The sequence below is a fragment of the Chelonus insularis genome, unplaced genomic scaffold, assembly GCF_013357705.1.
Source record: "Chelonus insularis isolate UGA/USDA-ARS -01 unplaced genomic scaffold, ASM1335770v1 contig_91_pilon, whole genome shotgun sequence".
Taxonomy (NCBI): domain Eukaryota; kingdom Metazoa; phylum Arthropoda; class Insecta; order Hymenoptera; family Braconidae; genus Chelonus; species Chelonus insularis.
Genome location: NW_023276780.1, coordinates 140,998 through 164,356, shown reverse-complemented (window position 1 = coordinate 164,356; position 23,359 = coordinate 140,998). Strand labels below are relative to the sequence as shown.

The following is a 23,359-nucleotide window of genomic DNA, read 5'->3' as shown; positions in this document are numbered from 1 at the left end:
AATTGAATATTAATCATGAAATAAAACGTCTAATGATTGATTGAACTTAAAAAACTATTTTTTTCAATTTTTATACGAGAAAAAAAATTAATAATGAGTAATGATATAAAATGGATCAAAGAATTAGGAAAGCATTTGATTTTCTATTCAATGCTCTGGGTGGCTAGCTGATATGATAGATGTCAATAATACAACTTATTAATCTTCATTGGGCACATTTTATACACTAAATAAAGATCATTTAACTCATCACTTATTATTTCCTTTTCTTTCTCTTGTCTCGCGCAATTTAATCTCTATCAACAGTTTTGCAAATCGACCTCGCCAACGGGGACATTCTGACGTTCTTTTCACACTCTGACGTCGATAATTTTTGTGCAAAACGATCTTGGACTACGAACGGTGAGTGAACATTGAGGCAAAGTCCTCGAGAGTTTTTGCTACGGTCTCTTCTAGAATCGCGTGTGGACATACAAGAAATCATCATCATTTCACATTCATTTAATTGTGTCGGGGGAAAATATATTTTACAAAATATCTGATGTATAATTAAAATATAAAAGTTAGTTTTAAAAATAAAATTACCAGTTTGACAAAAATGTGCCAAGGTCATTTTTGAAGAATAATTAATAACTGTGGGATAGATTAATATTATTGAAAGACAATCAATTATTTGACTTGTGCTCTTGAGTGTATTATACTCGTCTCGGCAATTATAATATTCGACTGAGTAAGTTTAAATATATATTATGTAGATGAATATATGTATATATACATAGCAAATAAATGTAGCAATGTCATTGCCAGCCACGGACTTTGACGATTGCCCCGTGGAAACTCAACGTGTCCGGGAAGTTGGTCAATTAAGAGGCGAATCATTTGACATTCCCTGTGTGCATCGCTTGAAGTCGACACGTGGGCGTTAACATAGTAGCCTTCATTTATAATGAACGTGAAAAAACTGCATTTATGTCTAGGGTAAATTTTCTAAAAATACCCCAATTATTATCGTAAATATTTTTATTTTTTTTTTAAATTTCTTTCTTATTTTTGTTTAATGATTTATTTTTTCGTTTTCATGGAAATTTATAGTCATCATGCACAGATGAAAAATTAAAAGAATGTATTTTAATAATTTTTTTATGACCAATATTGAACCTCAAGTTTTTACTGAATGGTTTTTATGATAATACCTAAGGTCAGATTGCAATAATTATAATGCTGATGAATAATAAGTGCTAAAGTATCTTCTTTTCTCGATACAAATAGTGTATATTTTTCTGTTATTTGCAGGCAAAGAATTTAGAAAATTTTATAAGTTTTGTTTTGAACACTAAGTTTCCATCAAAATCTTTTTTTAAATGATATTGTCTTATTTTTTAATAAAATTTTTTTAAGTATTTCTTGAATGAAATAAAATTTCACAATTATAAATTATTAAAAAAATCATAATCTGTTCACTGACTTGTTCAGGCCAATTTTTTTCTTATACTTGAAAATTTGCTTTCGAAACAAAACTTAATTTTTCTGTAATAAATTAATTTTAATAATGTATTTACATATTCATTTTCAAAGACTGAAAATCGTAGATGAAATCAAGTAATATTTTTCTTCATATGCTTGCATTAATTTTCCAATTAAAAGTAATTAATTTTGATTTCTCCTAAAGAACCTGAATAAATTTACCATTTCTTTCATATAGTCATTTTACGAAATTTTTATCTCTCAGGATGAAATTTAATTAAAGCTTTCATAGTTTGTTACATTTTTTTATCTCCCTGATATCTCGTATTTCTTATCAATTTTACCACTTTTAATCATTTTAGCAATCTCTGTAAGTAGAGTACTAAATAAAACAAGAGTTAAAAAACAAAGATATTTCAAGTCATTACAGAGGATGAACTGTAAAAGAGGTGGGTCTTCCGGCTTGATTACCGAGTGACACACGTCGTAGTGTACCGTGAAGAGAAAGAATGACCATCAGCTTGACACTGCTATCTCGTCGATTGGTATAGAGGATAGACGAGCCAACAGACTTGCACCTTGTCGTTACCTTAAACGATTTGACTTGCCTTTTACTTGTTTCTGCGTTCCTGCAGCAAGTTGTCACTGAGTTGTTCTTTTAGAATATAAAATGAATAAAAAATAAATAGAAAATGAAGAAGAAGCAGTTGAATACATTATTTATATATTCTATTGACTCATATAGTGGATACAAGTGATGATGAAAGTCTTTCCGAGCCTTATATATATATAGAAAATATATTAACCTTGCTTTCAGTTTTTTTTCTTTATTATACAATACTCGTTTTATGTTGTGATAGCATTTTTTTCAATAAAAATCCAAATAAATTAATTTTTATTATTTGAAAATAATCGAAGAAAATTTTCATTCGTTCTGATAGTCATACTATTTTATGGTCTTTTTTTAAATTGACTAGAAAATACAGAAGATGAAATGAAACTTACTTTGTGATAAATTCTTTATGATAGAATGATAATTAATTAATGATATGCATGGTTTGCGTGCTTCACTTTAAGAGAATTTTCGCAAAGTGGCGCGAGCCAATGTTCACATATATAATGTTCACTATGGAACTTATTAGCTTCTCCAGTTGGTGACCTTCAGGGTGTGTTCGAACTCATTTGCACTTTATACACTTAACGGTATATATAGCATCAAAGAAATAATCCCGATGATAAATTTTTTGATACATGAATTGGAAATACCTATAAGTTTTTTTTTTTCTTTTGAGATTTCAGTGCATACCAATCTCACAGATTTGCAAATGATGGCTAAGTTAGTAAAAAAAGTCTTTCTAAATGATTATAGATTATGTTCTTTTTTCTTCTATTGACAGGTTTAAGGACCACAAAATTTTTTCGTACGGATGATTAACTGGAAAATAGTGGATTAAAATGGAACAAGTTTTCTAATCGAGTGGTGTGAAGTTTTTTGTAAAGAATTAATAGAAAAAAAAATATTCTCTTGAAAAAAAAAATTCTTTAAATTATTTTATGATAAACGATTTATAAGTATTGTTGATTGTTAAATAAAACAACAAATAACAACATTTTTTTTAATGGTGTTGGAATGATTTGAATATTGATGCTATAAAAACATTTTTTCAACAGTTAAGTAAATAGAAAAAAATGTTTTTTATTTAAATTGAAATATTCACTATACAATATAAAAATTTATGAAAAGCATAAAAAAATAAATGATTCTTTTGACATAAAAGTGAAGAATAAAATATTCAATTAGTCAATTTTCTTAGTCTTTTTAAGTAATATATTTAACAAGTTTTCCACTTTGATTGCAATAAAAGTTCTAGTTAAAAAATTGACCCATAATATTGAAGCTTATTCAATTTACTCCAATTCACCAGCTGTCAATTATAATAAATATTCATCACCTCATTCAGAATTTTTCATCGACCTCCTAAATAATTAATCATCAGTATCTATTACTAATATGCTAATGGATTAAATGAATATTATTCTGGGAGAAAAAAACTAAGAAAAGGATGTCGAGGTTTGCATATACATGGTCAAAAAGTCACATAACTGAGTATCATCGCAAATACAGTTTAACTAAATAATACTTGAATGGATCGTTGTTATTTCTAAATATATACAATGTCATGTAGAGCATGAGAACTGACCTAGGAGGTTCCAGTGTTGTTGTGTACCCGTGACAAAAGAAGGCGGGACTGCTGGGGAGGTAAGAGACACTCCGGGACTCTGTATTGAGTTAACCACGTTACAGAGAGTCGCTTGATTAATTTGACTGTCATATTTGATGTAAGTGCAGGTTAATCTATGGATGCAGTTGCAAACGGGCGATTCCTGCAATTGCACGCATCCGCACAATTTGCCATCAACTACTGGACTGCTTGTGATATAAAGTTACCAGCTATCAGAGTCCAGCTACGCGATAAGACTTGTATCAAAGGCCAAAGGTGACATGGACTTACTATTCAACTCTTTTGTCCTATCAGGGGGCCAGCCAATTCATCTACGTACTCGTTTTATTGCAGTTATTAGTTAATTATTTCCTACCTCTGATATTTATCTTGTTTTCCATCAATTTTGAATGATATATTATCTTTTGCAGTCGAACGACTTTTAAAGATAAATTCATTTTTGCTGTAAAATATTTTAATACTCACACATCTATTAACTTTTTATTTAATAGTTATTATAATGAGTCTAATTTTTTTAATGAGAAACTCTATCATCCTTCTCGTTTTGAGTTTTCTCAAGTCCTAATCCATTTTTTTTAAATGTGTTTGTGTAAGTGCATTCGTGAATTTTTATTTATTCACAAGATAGGGTAAAGTAAGGTTATTTGATGAGACAGACAATTTGGTGATAGACTCTTAAAAGTCTTTCAAGATGTTACCAATGCATGTTATATCACATAATGATGTGTCACCAAGTTTTGTCCACCTTTGTGGCGAACTGATTGCATCATTTCGCATTACTGCATGTATACGTAATGCTTTGAAAGACCTTTAAGAGTCTATCACCAAATTACCTTTACCCTATCTTGTGATCAAATAAAAATATAAACTTCAACCTGGACTCATTCGATACATAGTTGCGTTATGAAGATCTAATTAAATTTTGATTGTCTTAGCTTTTTTTTTTAACTAGAACAAACTAGAAAATTTGAATACTTGATAAATAGATTGGTATTTAATGTTGAAGGGTACGAAATGGAAAGTTAGTAATTAGGATAAACCAAATAATATTCAGCTTTTTTTTAATAGTAATTTTAATTTCTACCTTTACATACATTGGATTTCGAAAAACTTTCAAATTTTATTCAATTTCTTTACTAATTGATTATCTAATTAAAAAATTAAAGAATCTGTTACATCAACAATGGTTTATTAATTAGAAAGTTGTCAATTAAACATATTATTTAATTATTAGTTTATGTTTATATTCAAATATTGCTATTTATCTTATGTTGTGATGAAAAAAATATGTCTTTTCGATTTTCAATGAATATTTTAACCTTCCCAAATATTCTTTAATAGGTGAAAAAATTTTTGAAATAGATTTAAGTTGGAGTTTTATTTGGTATTGATCATCGTTACGTTGTTAATTATTTATTCAAGCATTTGATCTATTTTTTAAAATTACTTATACCAAAACATTTTTAATTACAAACATTTAGTTATTAAATATGAATAAAAACGAATTATCATTAATTTCAAGCATATTTTTTAAATTATTTAAATATTAGGATTCCATATTTATCTGTTGATAATAATAACATGAATAATTTATTCCAAGTGTTCATTTTTTTCTTGACACATTCAAAGGAATATTTTTCATTTAAAAAAAAAGTGCATTCTAAACATTGAATGTAATTATGGCATAGTACATAGTAGTAGTTATGGCAAAATTGTGAAACTTAATCAAAGAATCGATTATTTTCCTCAACTTAGTTCAATCATAAAACGATTTTCTGCCTATTTTGTCATCATTACTCTTCTAGAAATGAAGAAAAAAATGTTATTATGTGCATAAAAGAATATTTTGAAAATTAATTTTTGATTATGTTGATGATAATCTAAACCAGTGGCTCAAAATGATGTTCCAGAAGCCATCAATTGATGGTATAATATCCAAGGATAAAGATTGAAAAGATCTAAGGGGTAATCAGCAATGATCAGGCAATAATTTTCAATCGCTTGAAGACTCTATACTCGTTTATTCTTCAACAGTGAACACGCTAGGTAGTCTAGATACAGTGCATTAACTGGATACATATCATTATCATTATGCACAATATTAATATATTGTAAATAGCCTGTCTCAAGTGCTTAGATCACAACACCTTTCTTTAAAACGCCCCGTTTATTGCTGCAATTATTCCTATTATCCTTTTCTCATAATTTATTCTTAATGCATTAGCTAGTTCTGAAGACGAGTGGGTTTGCTACAACCTCTTGTAGTTTTCTTTTCCGCTTCACTTAGTCTTTTTCTCTAACTATATGTAAGTTATTTATCGATTTTTATGCTTAAAGAATGCATAAATGAAATCTTAGGAAGAATATATACATCATTAAATACAATGCAGGTGACAGATGTTGATATTTCTCGTTCTCATGAATTGTTTATTTAAATAATTAATGAATTATTCATCTCCACAATGGATTGATTTATTTGTTATTTCTTTAGGATTTTTAGCAAATTATTTTTAATGAACAATTATTAAATTAACATTTTGCAGGATTATAAATAAATATTTACTTGGAATTTAATAAATAATCTCTTAATCTTGAATAAAACAAATATTGATTCTATATTTATTAAATGAGTAAAATGATAAAGTCAAATTCCGTATGTAGTATGCATTTGTTATAAAATAATCTGGCAATAAGTGTGATAAAAAAGTAATAAAATGTGAAAACTTGACTACTATTTTTTTAGTTTAATGAACAAAAATAATTATTTCTCGGTTCAATTGATAAAAGTAAAGTATGAAAAACAGGTTCTTGAGATTTAAAATAAAGTAAGTGACACAGGAAAGTGGTTTTAAGGAGAAAATGTATCGTGTATTATCTATAGTTATTGAATGGTAATTATTTGATTGACTCATAGTCTAGTTCGATGATCGTTTTAAAATTAATTTAAAGCCGCAATTGTTGGTGCAGTCGTTGAACTAGATTAATTTTTATTGGTCACGACTGGTCGACCCTTCATGAGTGTTATTCTGAGACCAAATGATAGCTAGTCAAGTTGTGTGTACATATAATATATCTGCACGTGCGGAGGTTCTCTATGTCAGCTACGTTAGCCGGCGCTGTCGCCATACTCTGGGCGCGGGCGTTAAGCAACCGAGCTTTCTAGGTCAAAAAATCTTCGACATCTATCTGCATAGATAACAAGAGACCTCTTTGACAATGTATCCATCGATTTATTGTGTTCACGATCTACCGAATAATCCGGCCGCCACTTTAATTCTCGTGTCGTCATGATGCGAAAGAACGATAGATCGGAACTAATAAGCGTGTCTCCTCTGTGGCTTATTTTATGCCGCAGCTCTTAATGTCTTGTATTTCATCTATCTGTAAAGTCTACAATCTACTATGACTACTGATGAGCTCCTAAAGGAGACGATGATTCACATTCTTGGAAGAATTTTAACTTCATTTTCCTTAGTTTATTCTTTGATGTTTTAGTTTTTTTTTTTTCATCAAGAGAATGTTTATTTCTTTGTTGTGTAAATTTAGATTACGTTTTTAAGGATATTGAAATGCACTTAAATGAGGAGGCAATTAATTATAAAGTTTTTTCATGATGTGTGCATTGAATAAAGAATTTTGTAACTGTAAAGGAATTGTTAATGCTTAACAATGATAAATTTATATTTTTTGAAACACCTTTTATGTTTAGAGAATTAAAAATAAATATTTAGTTGTTTCAATGAAATTTTAATTTGTCAATGAAAATGAAAATAATATTATTTTTAGGAAATATATATAAAAAAATTTTTTTATTTTAAATATAATTAACAAATTGAAAATTAATCAGTGGACTTTTGAAGCTCTAGTTTCATTTATCTATGTAAACGCAACCTTGGATAATTAGAAGATTGGAGTAAGGGCATAGAATGTTGGTTTGGGTCCAGATTCTAGGTTCTAGGTATCTATAACTATTTTATATATAGATATGAAAGATTAAAAAAACGAACGATGGTATTCAGCTGATGTAAACACGCCATGACAAACTAAATATTTTATTTCATTCTATTAAACTTTTCATAATAAGAATCAATCACTGATCTATCCGACCTTTAATTATTGATACAATTAATTGAATCATCTATTGACAATTATTCAGAAAAAATTATTATCCATTCACTATCAACAATAGTTAACCTGAATTACTAATTATAAACAAAGATTGGTTATTTTCAAATAAGTTATGTAACTTGCATCTTTCTATCCTTGAATACATAATTTTTCAATTTAGAAATAAGTGAAATATTTCTTTATTATTCGTTAATAATATTCTAAGTATAGATTTTCCAAAATCGGTATGTTATATAATTTTCAAAACTATTCTTCTCGATCCTTTTTAAACAGTAATTTAAGATTTAAGAACAATTGGTTTAAATTAGAATTTAAAGAGTAAATCAAGTACGAATGATTTTATTTTTAGAACATTTTTATTTTTAGTAGTTAATAAACTTCAGAATAAATTTTAATTTAAACAGTGCAATACAATACGATGATTATAAGCGAATCCTTTTGTCAATGAGTATACTTCCTTGAATTGATTGGCTAGTTGACGATGTGGGATCTCTGTCAGCTCTCGTGCGTATTTCTCGCTGATGTCTTTTATAATATACAGGAGACGATTACACACCTAGGTCTCGCGGGACCTCTGCTCAGTGTCAGAGACAGAAAGTAGGGGCGAATTACGCGTGAATGTAAGTGGGAACGAGAGAGAAGTTAAACGAATGAGTGGGGTAAAAGCAGGAGGACGTTTCAAGCATGTTCAGCCGCAGCTGAGGAGTGAGAGATTGTTGGACGTTCGAGAAAGAGAAACGATTGGACTAATACACACGTACTCTCTGTGCACGGTGGCGAGTTACACTCGTAGCTCTGCCAGTTCTTACTTGGACTTGCTACGCGATAGATAGTATCGCCTCTTCGATTTTCCATCGATCTTTACCGATTCATCCGGGGAGAGAAGTCGCGCTAACGCGCGCTTCCGGTAATAGCATTCGTACCCAGTTGTCACGTGTACTGAAACCAGAAGAGGAAGAAGTGGAAAACGAATAGTGGAAACGTGAATGAACAAACTCATTTTTATTGGAGAACAATCATTTATTTTATTTTTATTTTATTGAGTTTATTTATTTTTCAAATCCGTGAATTTTTGTGCCGAATGAAATTGAGGTAAGATTAAGTGTGTTTCATTTTTATTTATTTTTTTTTCACTTACATCACATCATCAGTGACGTCCACTTTCACTTATCGTTATAATTGTACATCAGCAGGACTCTAAGTGGAGTTGAAGAAACGTGCGAGCAGGTCAAGGCCTTGAGTTTGCTTCCGTTCGTGTTCTATGATACAAACTGACTATTTTTTAATTTCATCATTGTGTATTATCGCACGTTAATAAGTCCAATGTTCTTTTATTACGCAGGGAAAAAGTAAATGATAAAAAAAAATTATCTTTTTTTTTTGAAATTAAAATGATGCATCATAAAAATGAGAAAAAATTTAATTTTTTTTTATTTTTAATTTATTGATGATATTATGACATTTCTAATCTAAATTATAATTTTTAAATAGAAATTAAGTTAATCTCAATGAGATCAATGAATTAAATTAATTAACAAAAATAAAATTAATTAATAAGATACCAAGCATAAATTATTTATTAATTTTTAATTAAAAAGTGTTACATTCATCATCTAGTGCTCTAGAGATATTGATTTTTTAATGATTCAATTTTCTCTGTCATGTAATGTTGATTAGTACGTTGACATATAAGTAATTTACAAGAACATGATATTAAAGCTATGAGTATCAGTAATTTTTTGATTGAGTTTCACAATTGAAAATTAATGGAAGAGAAATTGCATCTCTTGACTCCTTGTGTGTTCAAATGATCACAAGTTTACCTATAACTTTTTTTAATAGCTTCTCTCTGTAGGTAGTACTACTCGATCTTCTTCCTCTTTTTCACTTGCTCTCATAATATTATATATCGTGATTCCGGTACAAGAGAATACTCAAGGCGAGAACGAGAGACGTTTCTTCATGCGTTTTCTTTTTCTTTTATGATACACCACACTGACCAATGACTCGTCCAGCCAACAGGATTTCCCACGCTTAGCCATCATCCTGGTGAATATTAGTTTCCAACTTTCTTTTCGTCGTAAAATTTTTTCAAAAACTCATAAAAAATCAAAAAGTTTTCTTTCAAGTGAATGCTTCTTGAAAGAATCTGGAAAATCACTTAACAGTTGTCAGCTATGAAAGCTTTTCTTTTCTATAATTAGACGCAGACATTCTTAGAAATCATCCTTAGACATTTAAAATAAAAAGAGATGTTGGTAAATTTGAATGGTTTTTATTAAAACCAGAGTTGTATTTACATATGTGTCCATCTTATTAGTACTTTAAAATAAAATTAACTCTCATATTTCTTGTGTTCTTGGTAAATTCTGTTGCATCATATTACAAGTAGTATCATAATGATTGGAAAGTGACAAGTTGTTTTATATATTTTATCAAAGTTTATGTAGTGAAATACTTGTAATTTGCCAACAATAATTCATTAATCCGTAAAATTTGTACCGGTAAAAATAACGGAATTACCACTTGTATTTCTGAACCATAAAAGGTAAAACATTTCGTTCGCTTGCTCGGTATTCTCTCTGTTCAATGGCCTTTGCAAAAAAATTACTCACTGAATGATGACATAAAAAACGACATTTTTTAGCTTAAGTGAATGCATAAATAATTGTTCCTGTTTTATATTTCGTTATTACAATAAAATAATTGGCATCATTTTTCATGTTAAATAAAAATTTTTAGAATCTTCGAAAAAAACAGGTATGATTCATTGATTGTTAAATTATGTATAAAGTTAAAAAGATAATGACGTGAAGTCTACTGCTAGTGTTACAAAAATTTTATTGTTGTATCAGAAATTAATTAACAATGGACAATTGAGTAGTTATTCGAGCCGGTAGGTGAACTAATACTTTCATAAACGATACTGACACTATTTTTTACCTTGGGAATATGGATTACTTAAATATTATTGAATATTAAAAGAGTGATGTACGGTGGTAGCGATATGTTAACTCCATTTGACATTGAGTCAATGATATTTTTATTTTTATTATTAATAAATTGCTTCAGCTGACGATTTTTGGTTGTGTAGACAACTCTATTTACATAGTTTTGTAATATTTACCGAAAACTTATCAGCTAGCAATTTTTTTTTAATCTTTTTATTTCATTTAAATACATTTTTCGATGCCATTTGTTTTAAAAAGCTGTTTTTAGAATGGATGTTACTATAAATCAAATTTCATATGGATATATGTCGTTTTTTTCCATTTTAAATTAAAATCTAACTTATATGTACAAAAAGAAACTCGAAGTAAAAATTACTATGATAAATTGAGAACTAAAAATAAATTAAAAACTAAACTATTGATTATTTTAATTAATATAACTTAACACATAATATGTTTAATAAAACGTAATAAATTTTATCTTTATTTTTAGTTGTTTAAAATTTTCATAATAACAATATTTAAATATATTTAATATTTTTGAGTGAAATTATGTTTAAATTTTCTTCAATGTTTTAATAATAAGAAAAAGTTATGTTTAATTTAAAAAAAAAATTCAATATTGAAAAAACATTTAATTTCAAATATTAATTTGAATAGAGAGGTTTTTGGAGTAGGCGTTAAAATGTTAAATGGTTATTTAATATTATCTAATAATGTAAATTTCTAGTTACTTCATCAATGTTTCATTGATCAATCCGACAGAGTAATATTTAATTCAACAAAACTGTCATGAAAAAATTTATCTATCAAATATTAATGAAATAACACTACTGAATTGAAATTTTCATTGATATTTGATAAACAAATACTTAATAATGAAAATTTCCATGAGTTTTTGAAGCATTTGATAATTTCATTCATTTAATAATGAAATTGAGTAATCATAAGATTGGTATATAATCAAATCAAATAAGTAAAAATGATAATGAAGGAACGAAAAATTTTTAATGATCCTCTATAACAAGTAAACGGTGGTAATAAAAAGATAGATTTTGGAGCATATATGAATACATAAATGAAACGCTTCTGTTTATGTTTCATTACTATGATTACAAATTTTATTTTATTACCAAGCGTTGCAACTTATAATGATACCGATGCTTTTATACTGCAGCTATTAATCATACCTGGATTTTTAAAATACATTCATTAGTTGACGAAGTTTAAAGATAAGATTATATTAGTGTCTAACGGGTACACATGATTAAAGAGTAAAATAATATTATGTATGTATCATACTTCATACATTTTTGCGTGCTATCAGAGACTACTCTTGCGCGCGTCTGCCCTCATACCCACAAAGACGAGTATAAACTCGACGACACGGACACCGGCTTATAAAATTACGCAACAGGCTAATCGCAAGAACGACTACACTACAACTAACATTATAAATCCTCGTAGTCCCTCCTTTACCTCCTGTCATCGTTGGCGTGCACGTTAAGAACTACCTTCGAGCATATTTTTCTTATTTAATATTTATGCAAAGCGCATCATGATAATTAAAATTTTGATGTTGAGTCGCTCTGGCCTTGTTCCAATCTTTCCTTATATATACTACTATTTGTATGTGTAAATAATGACGTAATCTTTGCCAATAACCTGATAAGTCGAAAAATCTTATTTGGAGAAGCAGGAGAGGTCATTTAGATTTATTTGCCATTTTTCTCTGAAATCCCCATATTTACAGTTTCAAAATAATACATTCTCGTTTAAAGAGATTAATTCTATTTTAGCTATGTTTTGTACTTTTTATCAGTTTTTGAATTATAAATAAATAGTTGATGTTGATTTTTAAATAGTTGGTATTTTTAGAATTAAACCAGTATTTAGGAGATATTTTTAATTCAATGAATAAAATTCCAAAATTACCTTGAATTTAGCTAAATGTTTATTTTTATATATTTCTCATTATTAAATCATTGCAATTAAATCAACATAATAATTTTAGACAGTTTTTGACAATATAAATAATGAATTAATGAGGAAAATATTTTTTTAAATTGCGACAATTAATGAAAAATTCCGAAATTATTTCTTACTGTTTTAAAAAATTTTTTAAATTGATTATTTTATAGTTTTTACTTTTTTTTTATCAAAAATTGCGATGTAAAAATGTCTTTCGTCTTCGGCATGAAGAAAACATAAAAGTCTTAGCCTCAGTTGGAGTTGAAACTGGTGTATGGCATTATGTATATGCATGTATTCGGCGAATATTAACTCCAGTCATTTGTATGATTCCCTAGAACTCTTTCTCAATAAAAACCGCAGAATATTCATTTTCAATCGACCGAAAACATTCTCTCGAACATCACATCCGGTACGATAGTTATATACGGGGACTTTGAACTCACGCATGGAATTCATTGAGGGGGAAAAATCGATCGGCGATATGCCAAGACTATGAGATCGACGTGTGTGTTAATCCACAGAGTGTCAGATATTCATAAGAATTTAAAAAAAAAATCACATCATGTCTTATCATTAACTTGACACGAGCCACAGTAACATGAGTTGCAAAAATCATAAGATACTTTGTAACTGAAACATATTGAGTTCGAGCTATGTATTAACATTATCTGCACATTACATATAATAACTATCTTAAATTAATAATTATTATGATCTATTATCTTGGAATATATCTGAACTCAACAAAAAATCATTTTCATTAACATTTTTAATCTTTGTATTGTATCTATTTGATTTAATTTTATAATCACTATTGATTACAGAAAATTAAATGAAAAAAATGCATAATAAAAACTAATCACGTGCTGCAGTTGAATCAACGTGTATGTACGTGCATTGACTACACAGATCTTTTAATTGGGTAGTGGCTAAAAATGATGCATAAGAAGTGTCTTAGTGTAATATAAGAGAAGGATGTCGAAGAATTTAATATAAATGTCCATGTTGGTTGTATCAGTCATTGGTGATTACTAATGTTGATAGTCCGAGGTACCGATGCCCTCTGACCCTCGTATATTTTCATCTTGACATCGTTGTTAGTGAACTCTTTCTCAGCTATGACACACCATTATACCGGTAACGCTTTATGTGATGGTTACAAAAAATCATGAAAACTTTTTTTTTCATGTAAAAACCATTTTTCAGAGATAATAAACTATAAGATATAATATTGGAAATTTTCAATCATTATTTTAATGATTAGATTGAATTTATTCGCCAAGTAAAGTAACGGTGGAGTTGCATGAAAATCTTTTTTTATAGCTTGTGTTTATATTGAGAATTTTATTAAGTAGAAAGAATTATACACTGATAGAAGAGATTTATTATAAATGTTAAAAAACGATTTTTTCATTATTAGAATCAATGTTTATTCAACTGTTAATAAATATTTTATAACAATAAAAAAGCCTTAGTTATGAACACATTGGTGATTTTATAATAAATAAATCACATTTTTACCTTATGCATATTTTTTTTAATAGAAATATCCATGAAACAAATCCAAATCCTAATCTCATTTAAATGTTATGTCATTTTATATTAAAACAACCATATAATCCACAATAAAATATGAATTATATTGGTTTCATTATATTCCTTAATAGTTAAGAAGACTTTCTAATTGTTAAAAGATATTTTTTACCAGTTAAAAAGCCTCCTTTATTATTAATAATCTCTTCTATCAGTGCATGCATTAAATAGATTATATTTCAAATTCTTGAAAATTTTTTTATTAAAGAGTTTTAATTAAACTTACTCATGTTATGAATGGGGTGCTATTGTTTGGCAAATACTGATTGAGTTTTATTCTAATTTCTGATGAGTTATTCATGATAAATTTTTAAACAAAAAGCTTTTTATTTAAAAGAAAGTCATTCACAAATTAATAACGACTTCGATAAGGAGCCTGTTAATATTTTTCGAGATATCCTTCTGTAATGCTCCGAAATGTGATAAAAAAGCCTATCTATCTACTAATATTAGAGGTATAATAGCGATCATATAAGAATAATTTTTGACTTTTAGGTATTTTAAAAATAAAAAATACCATTGAAATTGGATCGTTCCAAGGAAAAGTTTTAGACACACTTCAAAATATTTCCCACCCTACTGAACTTATTGAACCTTGTGTTTTTCATGTTCTTTAATGCTCTAGTTATGTTGAAATGTTTCTATAACATTTTCCCAGTTGGTTTATCTAAACACATGGGGATTGATGTTATCAAGTAGCCACTAAGAATTGATTCGAAGAAAATTAATTTGAGTATTTCGTTGAACAATTTTTGAGACAAAAAAATTTTATTCCGTTGAATGAAATGGGTCTATTTAAATCGGAAATTGATCAAAAGACAGAAGTAGATTCATTTATAATTTGACATAAGAGACCAATTAAGAGTTTATTGTTCTCAGATAACTTTTGATAGCTCCAAAACGGGTAAATTTAAAACAGTAATTTTTTATGCATATTTTTAATTTATTATTTTTCAACTGATTTTTAAATATTCTGTATAAGGAAGATTTTATTATTATTATAATTATAAATAGTTCAAATATAAATATGAACATTGAAAAATGTTCTTACAATTAATAAAATTCATCAATGATGAGATAAATCATTTTTACCAAGTATTATTAAATACTATGCAAGAAGCATGCATTAATTTATGAATAATTTTATAAACATTTCATTTGTTTAATGATACATCGATTTCTTAGAAATTATTGTAATGACTAATCAACAAAAGACATATTGTCATGTTACGAAAAAAAAATCATTTGAATTCAGTAAATATTCATAAATTCCCAGAGTCAAGTGATATATTATAAAAATTTAATTTGTATTAATTAATACAAGTAAAAAGCATTTTTTTTATAATTGATGTACTACACCGAAGCTATCAATGTAATAAAAATTTTTATTTATCACCAAATAGCTTTTTTTTAGTATAAAAACACCCATCTTTTTTATATGAGTTATTTTTTGTAATCAAAAAACGTGGGAAATATTTTATACGATTGAGTGTCTAAAAAAACTGATACATGCAACGTACGATAAGAAAATGATTACATAATCATCAGTTAACGTAAATGTACCAAGTTCTATTTCATTTGCATCGAACATATGCTACTTTTTACGTTACCTCAACGCCAATGAATTCGATGAATTCATTTAAAAGTATTCTATTTTTCGTAGTAAGTTAAATTACTACTGATCATGAAAGATTTATGAACATGTCAATATATACATTTACACATCGTTGAGTTTTTTAAAAATCAAAATACATACTCACTTGAGATGTTTTACTTTGATCATACATCAATTGTGAAATGTACTTGTTGATACTAGTGGTCAATAAAAATTAACGAACGAGTTAAAGAATATAAATTCACTACTTAGTAAATTAATTCTATTTGTTTAGAAATTTATTTATTTATATATTTGACTCTTTATTTTTTTCAGCAAAAGGCAACAAATATATCTTTTATGTAGATCGGGTAGGCCAGGTATTTTTTTTTTATGTATAATATCAACTTTCCAAGATTCCAGCCCACGAGGTAGCGAGAGTTGAAGTCCATATGGCCTCTTTATACTTACTGATTATACTTAACACAGAATGCATTTACACATATGATGTTTCAGGCTGGATCCCAAACGATATATGTTAAATAAAAGCCGTTGCTTATCTCTTACTTTGTATTCAATGTTTTTTGTTTTTTTTTATCTCATCTTATTTATAATCGTTCATTTTACACAATACAAGTATACTGCAAGGAAGACGATAGCGATCATAATAATGGATCATATGTATCCATAGTTTTACATTAGATTTTCTTAAGGAAGTCTCTACTTGATGGACTTGTATCCTCTAGTCCTTTTTTATCTAAAATCCTACAGCCTGAATGAGTTTGATAAATTTATAGTATAATAATTATGATAACTATCATCAAAATGATAACAATCATAAGTTTATATGTTCAAAATAAATAGCTATATGTCCAATACATTTTCTATTTTATTTCTCTTTATTACAATATTTTTATGAAAATAATTACTGTTTTTAAATAATTAACAGTTTTATTATTATTATTAGCATGAATTTAAACTATTTAAACAACATTAAAAGTTATACAAATAAAAGCAAAAATTATAAATGATAAAAATAAAGATCCAAAATTATAATAAACAAGACAAAGAGTGAATAATATTTCCGAGTACAAAACACTTTAATAAAGTATCTGAGTAAGTAAGTAATAATAAATGACATGTTTGAGATAATTTTATAATTACAATATACAGTGGTTGACAATAAAATTTAATAATCTCAAAGTAATTGTCATTGTATAATTTTGCAATTAATAATTATGCTTGATGTGGTGATAAAATATAAAAGAAAAAAAATTTGTAATAAGATGACTAGATTGTATCTATTATAGCTTAGGGTTATGATAGAAAATAATGTGAACGTCGGATTACATTAACGATAACGACATTAATAATGATGTTACGTATAGAGAAACTTGGATGATGACCTACGTGCGTAGTGAATTGGACCACGATACGAGGTAGAAAGTTCCGTTAATTTTATCCCACACAAATAGCCTTGGTGGATAAAAAACGACCGCGTGAAACATCGTCCTCTGACTTCGATCCATTGTCCTGTCTTAAACGAGTTCTTCCCAATTGTCATTCGACCGTCATATGCACACGTTTTTTTCAAAATTTTTTTCTCTTTCTAAAATGCACTCTACTCTATTGGGTCTTAAGAGAGGTGGGGTCGTAATAGAAATATTTTATAAGCCGACTATAGTTGAAATGAAAATAAGTGTTAATCTGTTTCAGATGTCGCCGAAGACGAGTTGCTGTTCCGTCAAAGTCTCTGTTTCGATTTAAATGACTTGTGAGTTGATTTTTTTTTATCTTTATATTTATTATTATTTATATCTTTCATAAATCCTTATTGTAGATTATGACTTTTGATTTTACTTGATAGATAGTTGAATAATGAAGAGTAAATAAATTTATTATGTCATTGATAAATACAAAAAAAAAATGATGCAAATTTAATGATGGTTTGGATTAATTAATTTTTATTACTTTAGTTACTGAATTCATTTATAATAATTATTATTTTTTGATGATAATCGAGCTATGTTTATATTTTTAAAAAACAACTAAAAAAATAATTCATCAATGGTTAAATGTTAATTCATGTGATAATAATAAAATAATAATTACTTGAAGAATCGCAATTATAAAGTACTCTTGAAAAAAAATTAATTACGGAATAAAATGACATTTTCAATTAATTTATCATGCCAGTGATACAGAAAATTGATAATAAAAAAAATCATTGAATGATTCGTCAGTTTTGTTTTTTCTCTGAGCAGTGTATATTAAAATCGATCGTCTTCTTATGTATCAGCTGTCATAAATTAACATCAATTATTAATTATAATATTTTATAACTCTTCCATTAAATTGTTTTACCATCAATAATAATGTGCGATAGTTATCGGTACTTCTGATGATTGGATCAGTTGGACTTTTGAATAATAATTGTTGGAATAATTCTGCAAATATGGAAGCAAACTTTTGCAAATATAAAAATGTTATTGCGTGATGTTTTACGAGGACACTAGAGGCCAAACCACTTTCGACTTTCAAGTCAAAAGCGGCCTGTTCGTCCGCGATATGCGTAATCGGATATACGTGCAGTATATAGGATACCGCAATGTATATCTTCGCATCTCTTTGCACTTCTACATGCTTCAGTTTTTTTTTCCATATAAATTCTTAATATAAAAGTCAATCATATAATCCTTAGAACTTGTAAAACAAACAAGTGTAATAATCACTTTTCTTATTTTTACGATGAATTATCTTGTAATTATCTTGTCGATTTATTCAATAAAAAGATTCAATTCCTAGCACAATGCTGCTATGTGTTTCGATGTAATAGAGATTTAGTAAAAACAAGACTGTCAAGTCTTCTTGCATTATTTGAACATAGTAAAACGAAAACGTGATCAACTCTCTCACGTTATACTTGTATTACTTGTTCATATCACCCCCCCTCCCTTCTTTCCTAGATGTACTTCTTTTCATATTATCTATGACTTTTTTTTAATTCTCAACGTCATGTTATGCAGACCATACGCTTTTGTGTTCAAGAATTTCTATTGACTTTTTGTCATACGTATGTTAATGCAATGTAAATAATATGGAACCTCAATATAGGTGGAACTAGTATACATAGGTTTTCTAAATGGAATATGGTTTTCCTTTTGAAAAAAGTATCTTCTAACTCTTTACAATTTATTTTTTTATAGCTTTGTGACATTTTTTTTATCTTTTTAGACATCACCCACATCCGGAAAAATGAAAAAGAAACATTTTTAATTGAATTTTTTATCAATATAAACGAAATTTTCCCAAATACACACTTCAGTTCAAAATTTAACGTGATCAGATAAAAGAATTATTTTTGTCTTGTTTTGTATTAATTTTTTTTTAAGTTTGCAATAAAAATATTTTAGAATACGACAATAGTAGCTAAAGTTTAATTATTACTTTACACTTGATGATAAACTTTACACGATCTTTTGTTTGTTTTTTGCCTTATAATTTTTTCCCCGTCATTTAAATAATAGAGTACTGATATTTTTTTATCGTCTAAGCAATATAATTAATTCCAAATAAATTATTTATAAATACTTTATTATTAATTAATTTTAAATAAATAAATAACTAAGTTATGACATAAAAAAAAGAATTTTCTTTAATGAATGTTTTAATTAAAATAAGCCTTTATTTTGATCTGTTCTTTATCTGTTGATGCTACTCCATAATTTGTTTTTGATTGGTCTGATTTCACCTCGTTATTTCTTTGTAATTAATTTCTTACGAATACGTAAAATAGTCAGCCATTTCATCTTTCTTGAAAATGCATTGAACACTTGAGATTGTGACTGTTGACTACAATCTCAATCGACTCTTATCAATGTTCGTTAGTGATAAGCATCATACTAGACATTTATCAATAAAATAATTTAGTATGGTTCTTGATCTTTATATAGTGTATTTAAGAGTAAAAAAAAATGAACGTTTGTATTTGTGAAAACGATACTGTTGGATATCTTCTCCACAGGAAAATTATATCATATGATTAATGGGATTACGTGACAGCTCATCGTACTAAATATCTTCTGTTTGATAATTAATTCTAAAGGTTTGAGTCAATAACTGATTCCACAAATATATTTTTTATATAATTCTCATCAATCATTGATTCTTAGATTCACTTTACCTCGTACAGGTATTAATCATTTTAAAATCATCAATCGACTTTGAATTCTACTTGTAAATTAAAAGAAGTTAATATTTGTTATTCCAATTTTCTATGTGTCATTCATGAGTATCTATAGTTTGAGTAGATTTATTGAATGAAATATTTGCATGATTTTTGAATTTCAAAAAGTAGAAAATTTTCATTTTTTTGTAATTTAGTTAAAAGTTATTTTTTTAATTAATCACACCTATGTTATTTTCAGTGAGAATTATTTGATTAATGATTTCTATTCTTATCATTTTCCAATAATTAATGTTATCGCGATTTCTAATATGTTTTTATCATTTCAGATCGAACGATAAGACGTGCAAAAACAGCACATCAAGGCCATCAGAGAATAAAAATGGAATTGACAGTGGCACATTCATCTCTGGTTTTTTTCTTGACACTTGTGCTTCTATTGAGTGAAGCAAGGCCTAGTAATGGACTCTGCAATGTACGAAAAAATGGCACCTTGGCCAGGTGTAATTACCTCGAGGACATTAAAACGATCGATACATATCAACTGAAGAGCCTTAAGGTATCTGTGGTTGGTAAACATTTGTCTGCTGAATATTTTGGTAATTTAACCAATTTAAGACACCTGGACTTGTCCAATGGAAAGTTAAAGAAAGTCGAAGCAGGATGTTTCCATCATCTCCGGAGTCTACGCTCGCTTGATCTTTCCAACAATCAGCTGACCCACTTAGGATCTGGTGTCTTGATGGAGTTAAAACATCTTCAAGTATTAAATTTGAGTAGAAATTCATTGGAACGAATTCCTGATGATCTGACTCATTGTAAAGATTTCAAAGTATTGGATTTATCGGATAATCCTCTTCTCTGTGATTGCAAAGCCTTGAAATTAAGAGATGTTTTAATAAAAAGAAAAGTTGTAATTTCAAAGAAAACAAAATGTTCAGAACCTTCAAGTATTAAAGGGCAGTTATTGATAGAACCTGACATTCAAAGAGTCTGTATGTTTGATGAGCTTTATGATGAAGATGGTATGCAAATGGATCAACCATTACCTGAAATATCAGAAGGTTCTGGAGAAGGTTCAGGAGATGCATTTGATGAGCTTGAAGCTGATGATATTCCTGATGAAAATGATAATGAACAATCAACTGAGTTTCCAAAAGTTGATAGTACAACAGTTCCAATTGAAATTCCATTGACTCCTGGATCAACTTCATCAGCTGATGACGGAATTTTCTTTTCTGAAGAGACTGATAAGCACACAGTGACTTCTCCAATTACTAAATCAATTGAAGCTACAACACCCATATCAGTGAGTGTTCTAGAGTCTTCTACAGAAATTAAAAAAACAGATGCACCTGTATGGACTAATGAAGGATCTGGAGATGATGATATTGACGATGCATGGATTGGAGAAGGATCAGGAATTGAAGGATCTGGAGTTCATATTTCTCATATTTCCTGGGATGAAGATCCAATACAAACTCGCATTAATCAAGAAAACATCAATGGATCAACAACGTCAACAACTGAATCCGAAGGAATTATTGATACATTTTTCTCCTTATTTTGGGGAACAACAGCAGCTACACCAAGTTCTACAACTGAAGATATAGATTTGGAAGAAGAACAATTTATCAAAGCATCAACAGAAGAACCCGCAAGTAAGTCTTCTTTACCTGATACTGAAATAATTGTGCCAGTAGTTGTTAGTACAGTTGATAAGGAGAAAGATACAGGAGAGCAAAAATCGCTTCTTGAGAACTCTAAAATTGGACAAGTTAAAGCAGAACCAGTTGATGATTCGACAGAGACGGCTGATGCTTCCGCAGCTCAACAATCAAAAAAAGGCATGGGATCGTATGTAGTTCTAGCTGTTCTTTTAGGTGTCTTAGCAGTATTGATAGGATTTGCTGCATATAAAGGTGATTTTTGCAAAGAACGAAGAAAAAGAAATAATCGAAATATTGAAGCTTCTGATATGGAAAACGGAACCGAGATGAAAGATCTTAGGAAAACACTGCTAGAAAATTCAAACTCAGTTCAACCAAAAATCTCTTCAAATGGAAAACCTGAAGAGGTACCTTTGGTCACTTCTTCTGCTCCTGTAGATTCTAAGGATAATGAGCTAACTTCTAAATATGTTGGAGTAGTCAATGAATCATCAGCTGATCCAGTAAAACCACCAAGAAAATCATTTTCACCTAACGAAATTGAAAATGGGAGAAAAACCGGAACAAATGGAAAAATTTCTCCACAATTATCCACGTCTGATAATGTCCAAAACTCGAGAATACCTGTGGCTAGAGATGTTCTTGTTAATGGAAAGAATGACAGAGATTCGTTATCATCAGTTGGTGAAACTCATTCTTTAGGATCCCACTCAACTCGTTTATCTAACTCGAGACTGAGTCAAGGTCTTCCACCTGCAAGTCCTGGTGCTCAACGTGTTAAAATAACTCTTCAGGATAATCCTGATAGTGTACCGAAGACACCTCTACTTATTACAAGAACGAAGGCAGGCGAAAACCTAGTCAAGACACCTTGAAGAGGATTTTATTGAAACGAATGTGATCAAATAAAGACATTTTCACAACTTCAGGGTCATATATTTTTTTCGAAGAATATTAATTGATTATTTTAAACCAATGAAAAATTCAAATAAAAATAATGAAAATGACATGATAAAAGCCTTGAAGAGATTCTGACTGCGACGTGACTGGGGCTTATGTTCCTCTTTCAAGCCTCGTTTTCGCGTGGTCGAATGATGAATAGAAAATAAAAATAAAAGAAATTTTATTTATTAATTTCTTTTCATTGTGTTGAATATGTTAAGTTTTGTTATTTTTAGAGAAAATTATTTTTAATTGAATTAAAAGATATTTTACAAATGTAGAGTTAAAAAGTTTTTCAATGAAAATAATTTTATGGATTATAGAAAAATAAGTCATTCTTATTATAATTATCATCATTATTATAATTATTATAAATACAGTTTTTATTATGTAAGGTTTGTTACTATGACAAGGCATTATTTATACTTTTTATTGGTCTTTAATCAATATAATAAAATGAAAACAATTGATTAAAAGTACGAAAAAATTTTTTAATTACGAACAAATTCATATGTATAATAATAAAGAGAACCCAAAAGAGATTTGTATAGCATGTAAAAAATTATGACAATTGCTTCCATGTAAATACTTAGAATAATAATCCATTTACCTAT

The 23,359-nt window shown here is 28.3% G+C and overlaps 1 protein-coding gene across 2 annotated transcripts; it reads left to right on the top strand.

Moving 5' to 3' along the window:
• Window positions 1-8,521: 8,521 nt before the first annotated feature.
• On the top strand, window positions 8,522-23,280 carry wdp (windpipe). 2 transcript variants are annotated; one of them, XM_035092005.1, is made up of 3 exons: window positions 8,522-8,927; window positions 17,664-17,721; window positions 20,463-23,280. In XM_035092005.1, the coding sequence occupies exons 2-3, from the start codon at window positions 17,715-17,717 to the stop codon at window positions 22,676-22,678; spliced, it is 2,223 nt and encodes a 740-aa protein (XP_034947896.1). In that variant the 5' UTR covers window positions 8,522-8,927; window positions 17,664-17,714; the 3' UTR covers window positions 22,679-23,280. The 2 variants fall into 2 exon arrangements, with proteins under 2 accessions (XP_034947896.1, XP_034947897.1); XM_035092006.1 differs by lacking the exons at window positions 8,522-8,927; window positions 17,664-17,721 and adding an exon at window positions 19,879-20,052.
• Window positions 23,281-23,359: the final 79 nt, after the last annotated feature.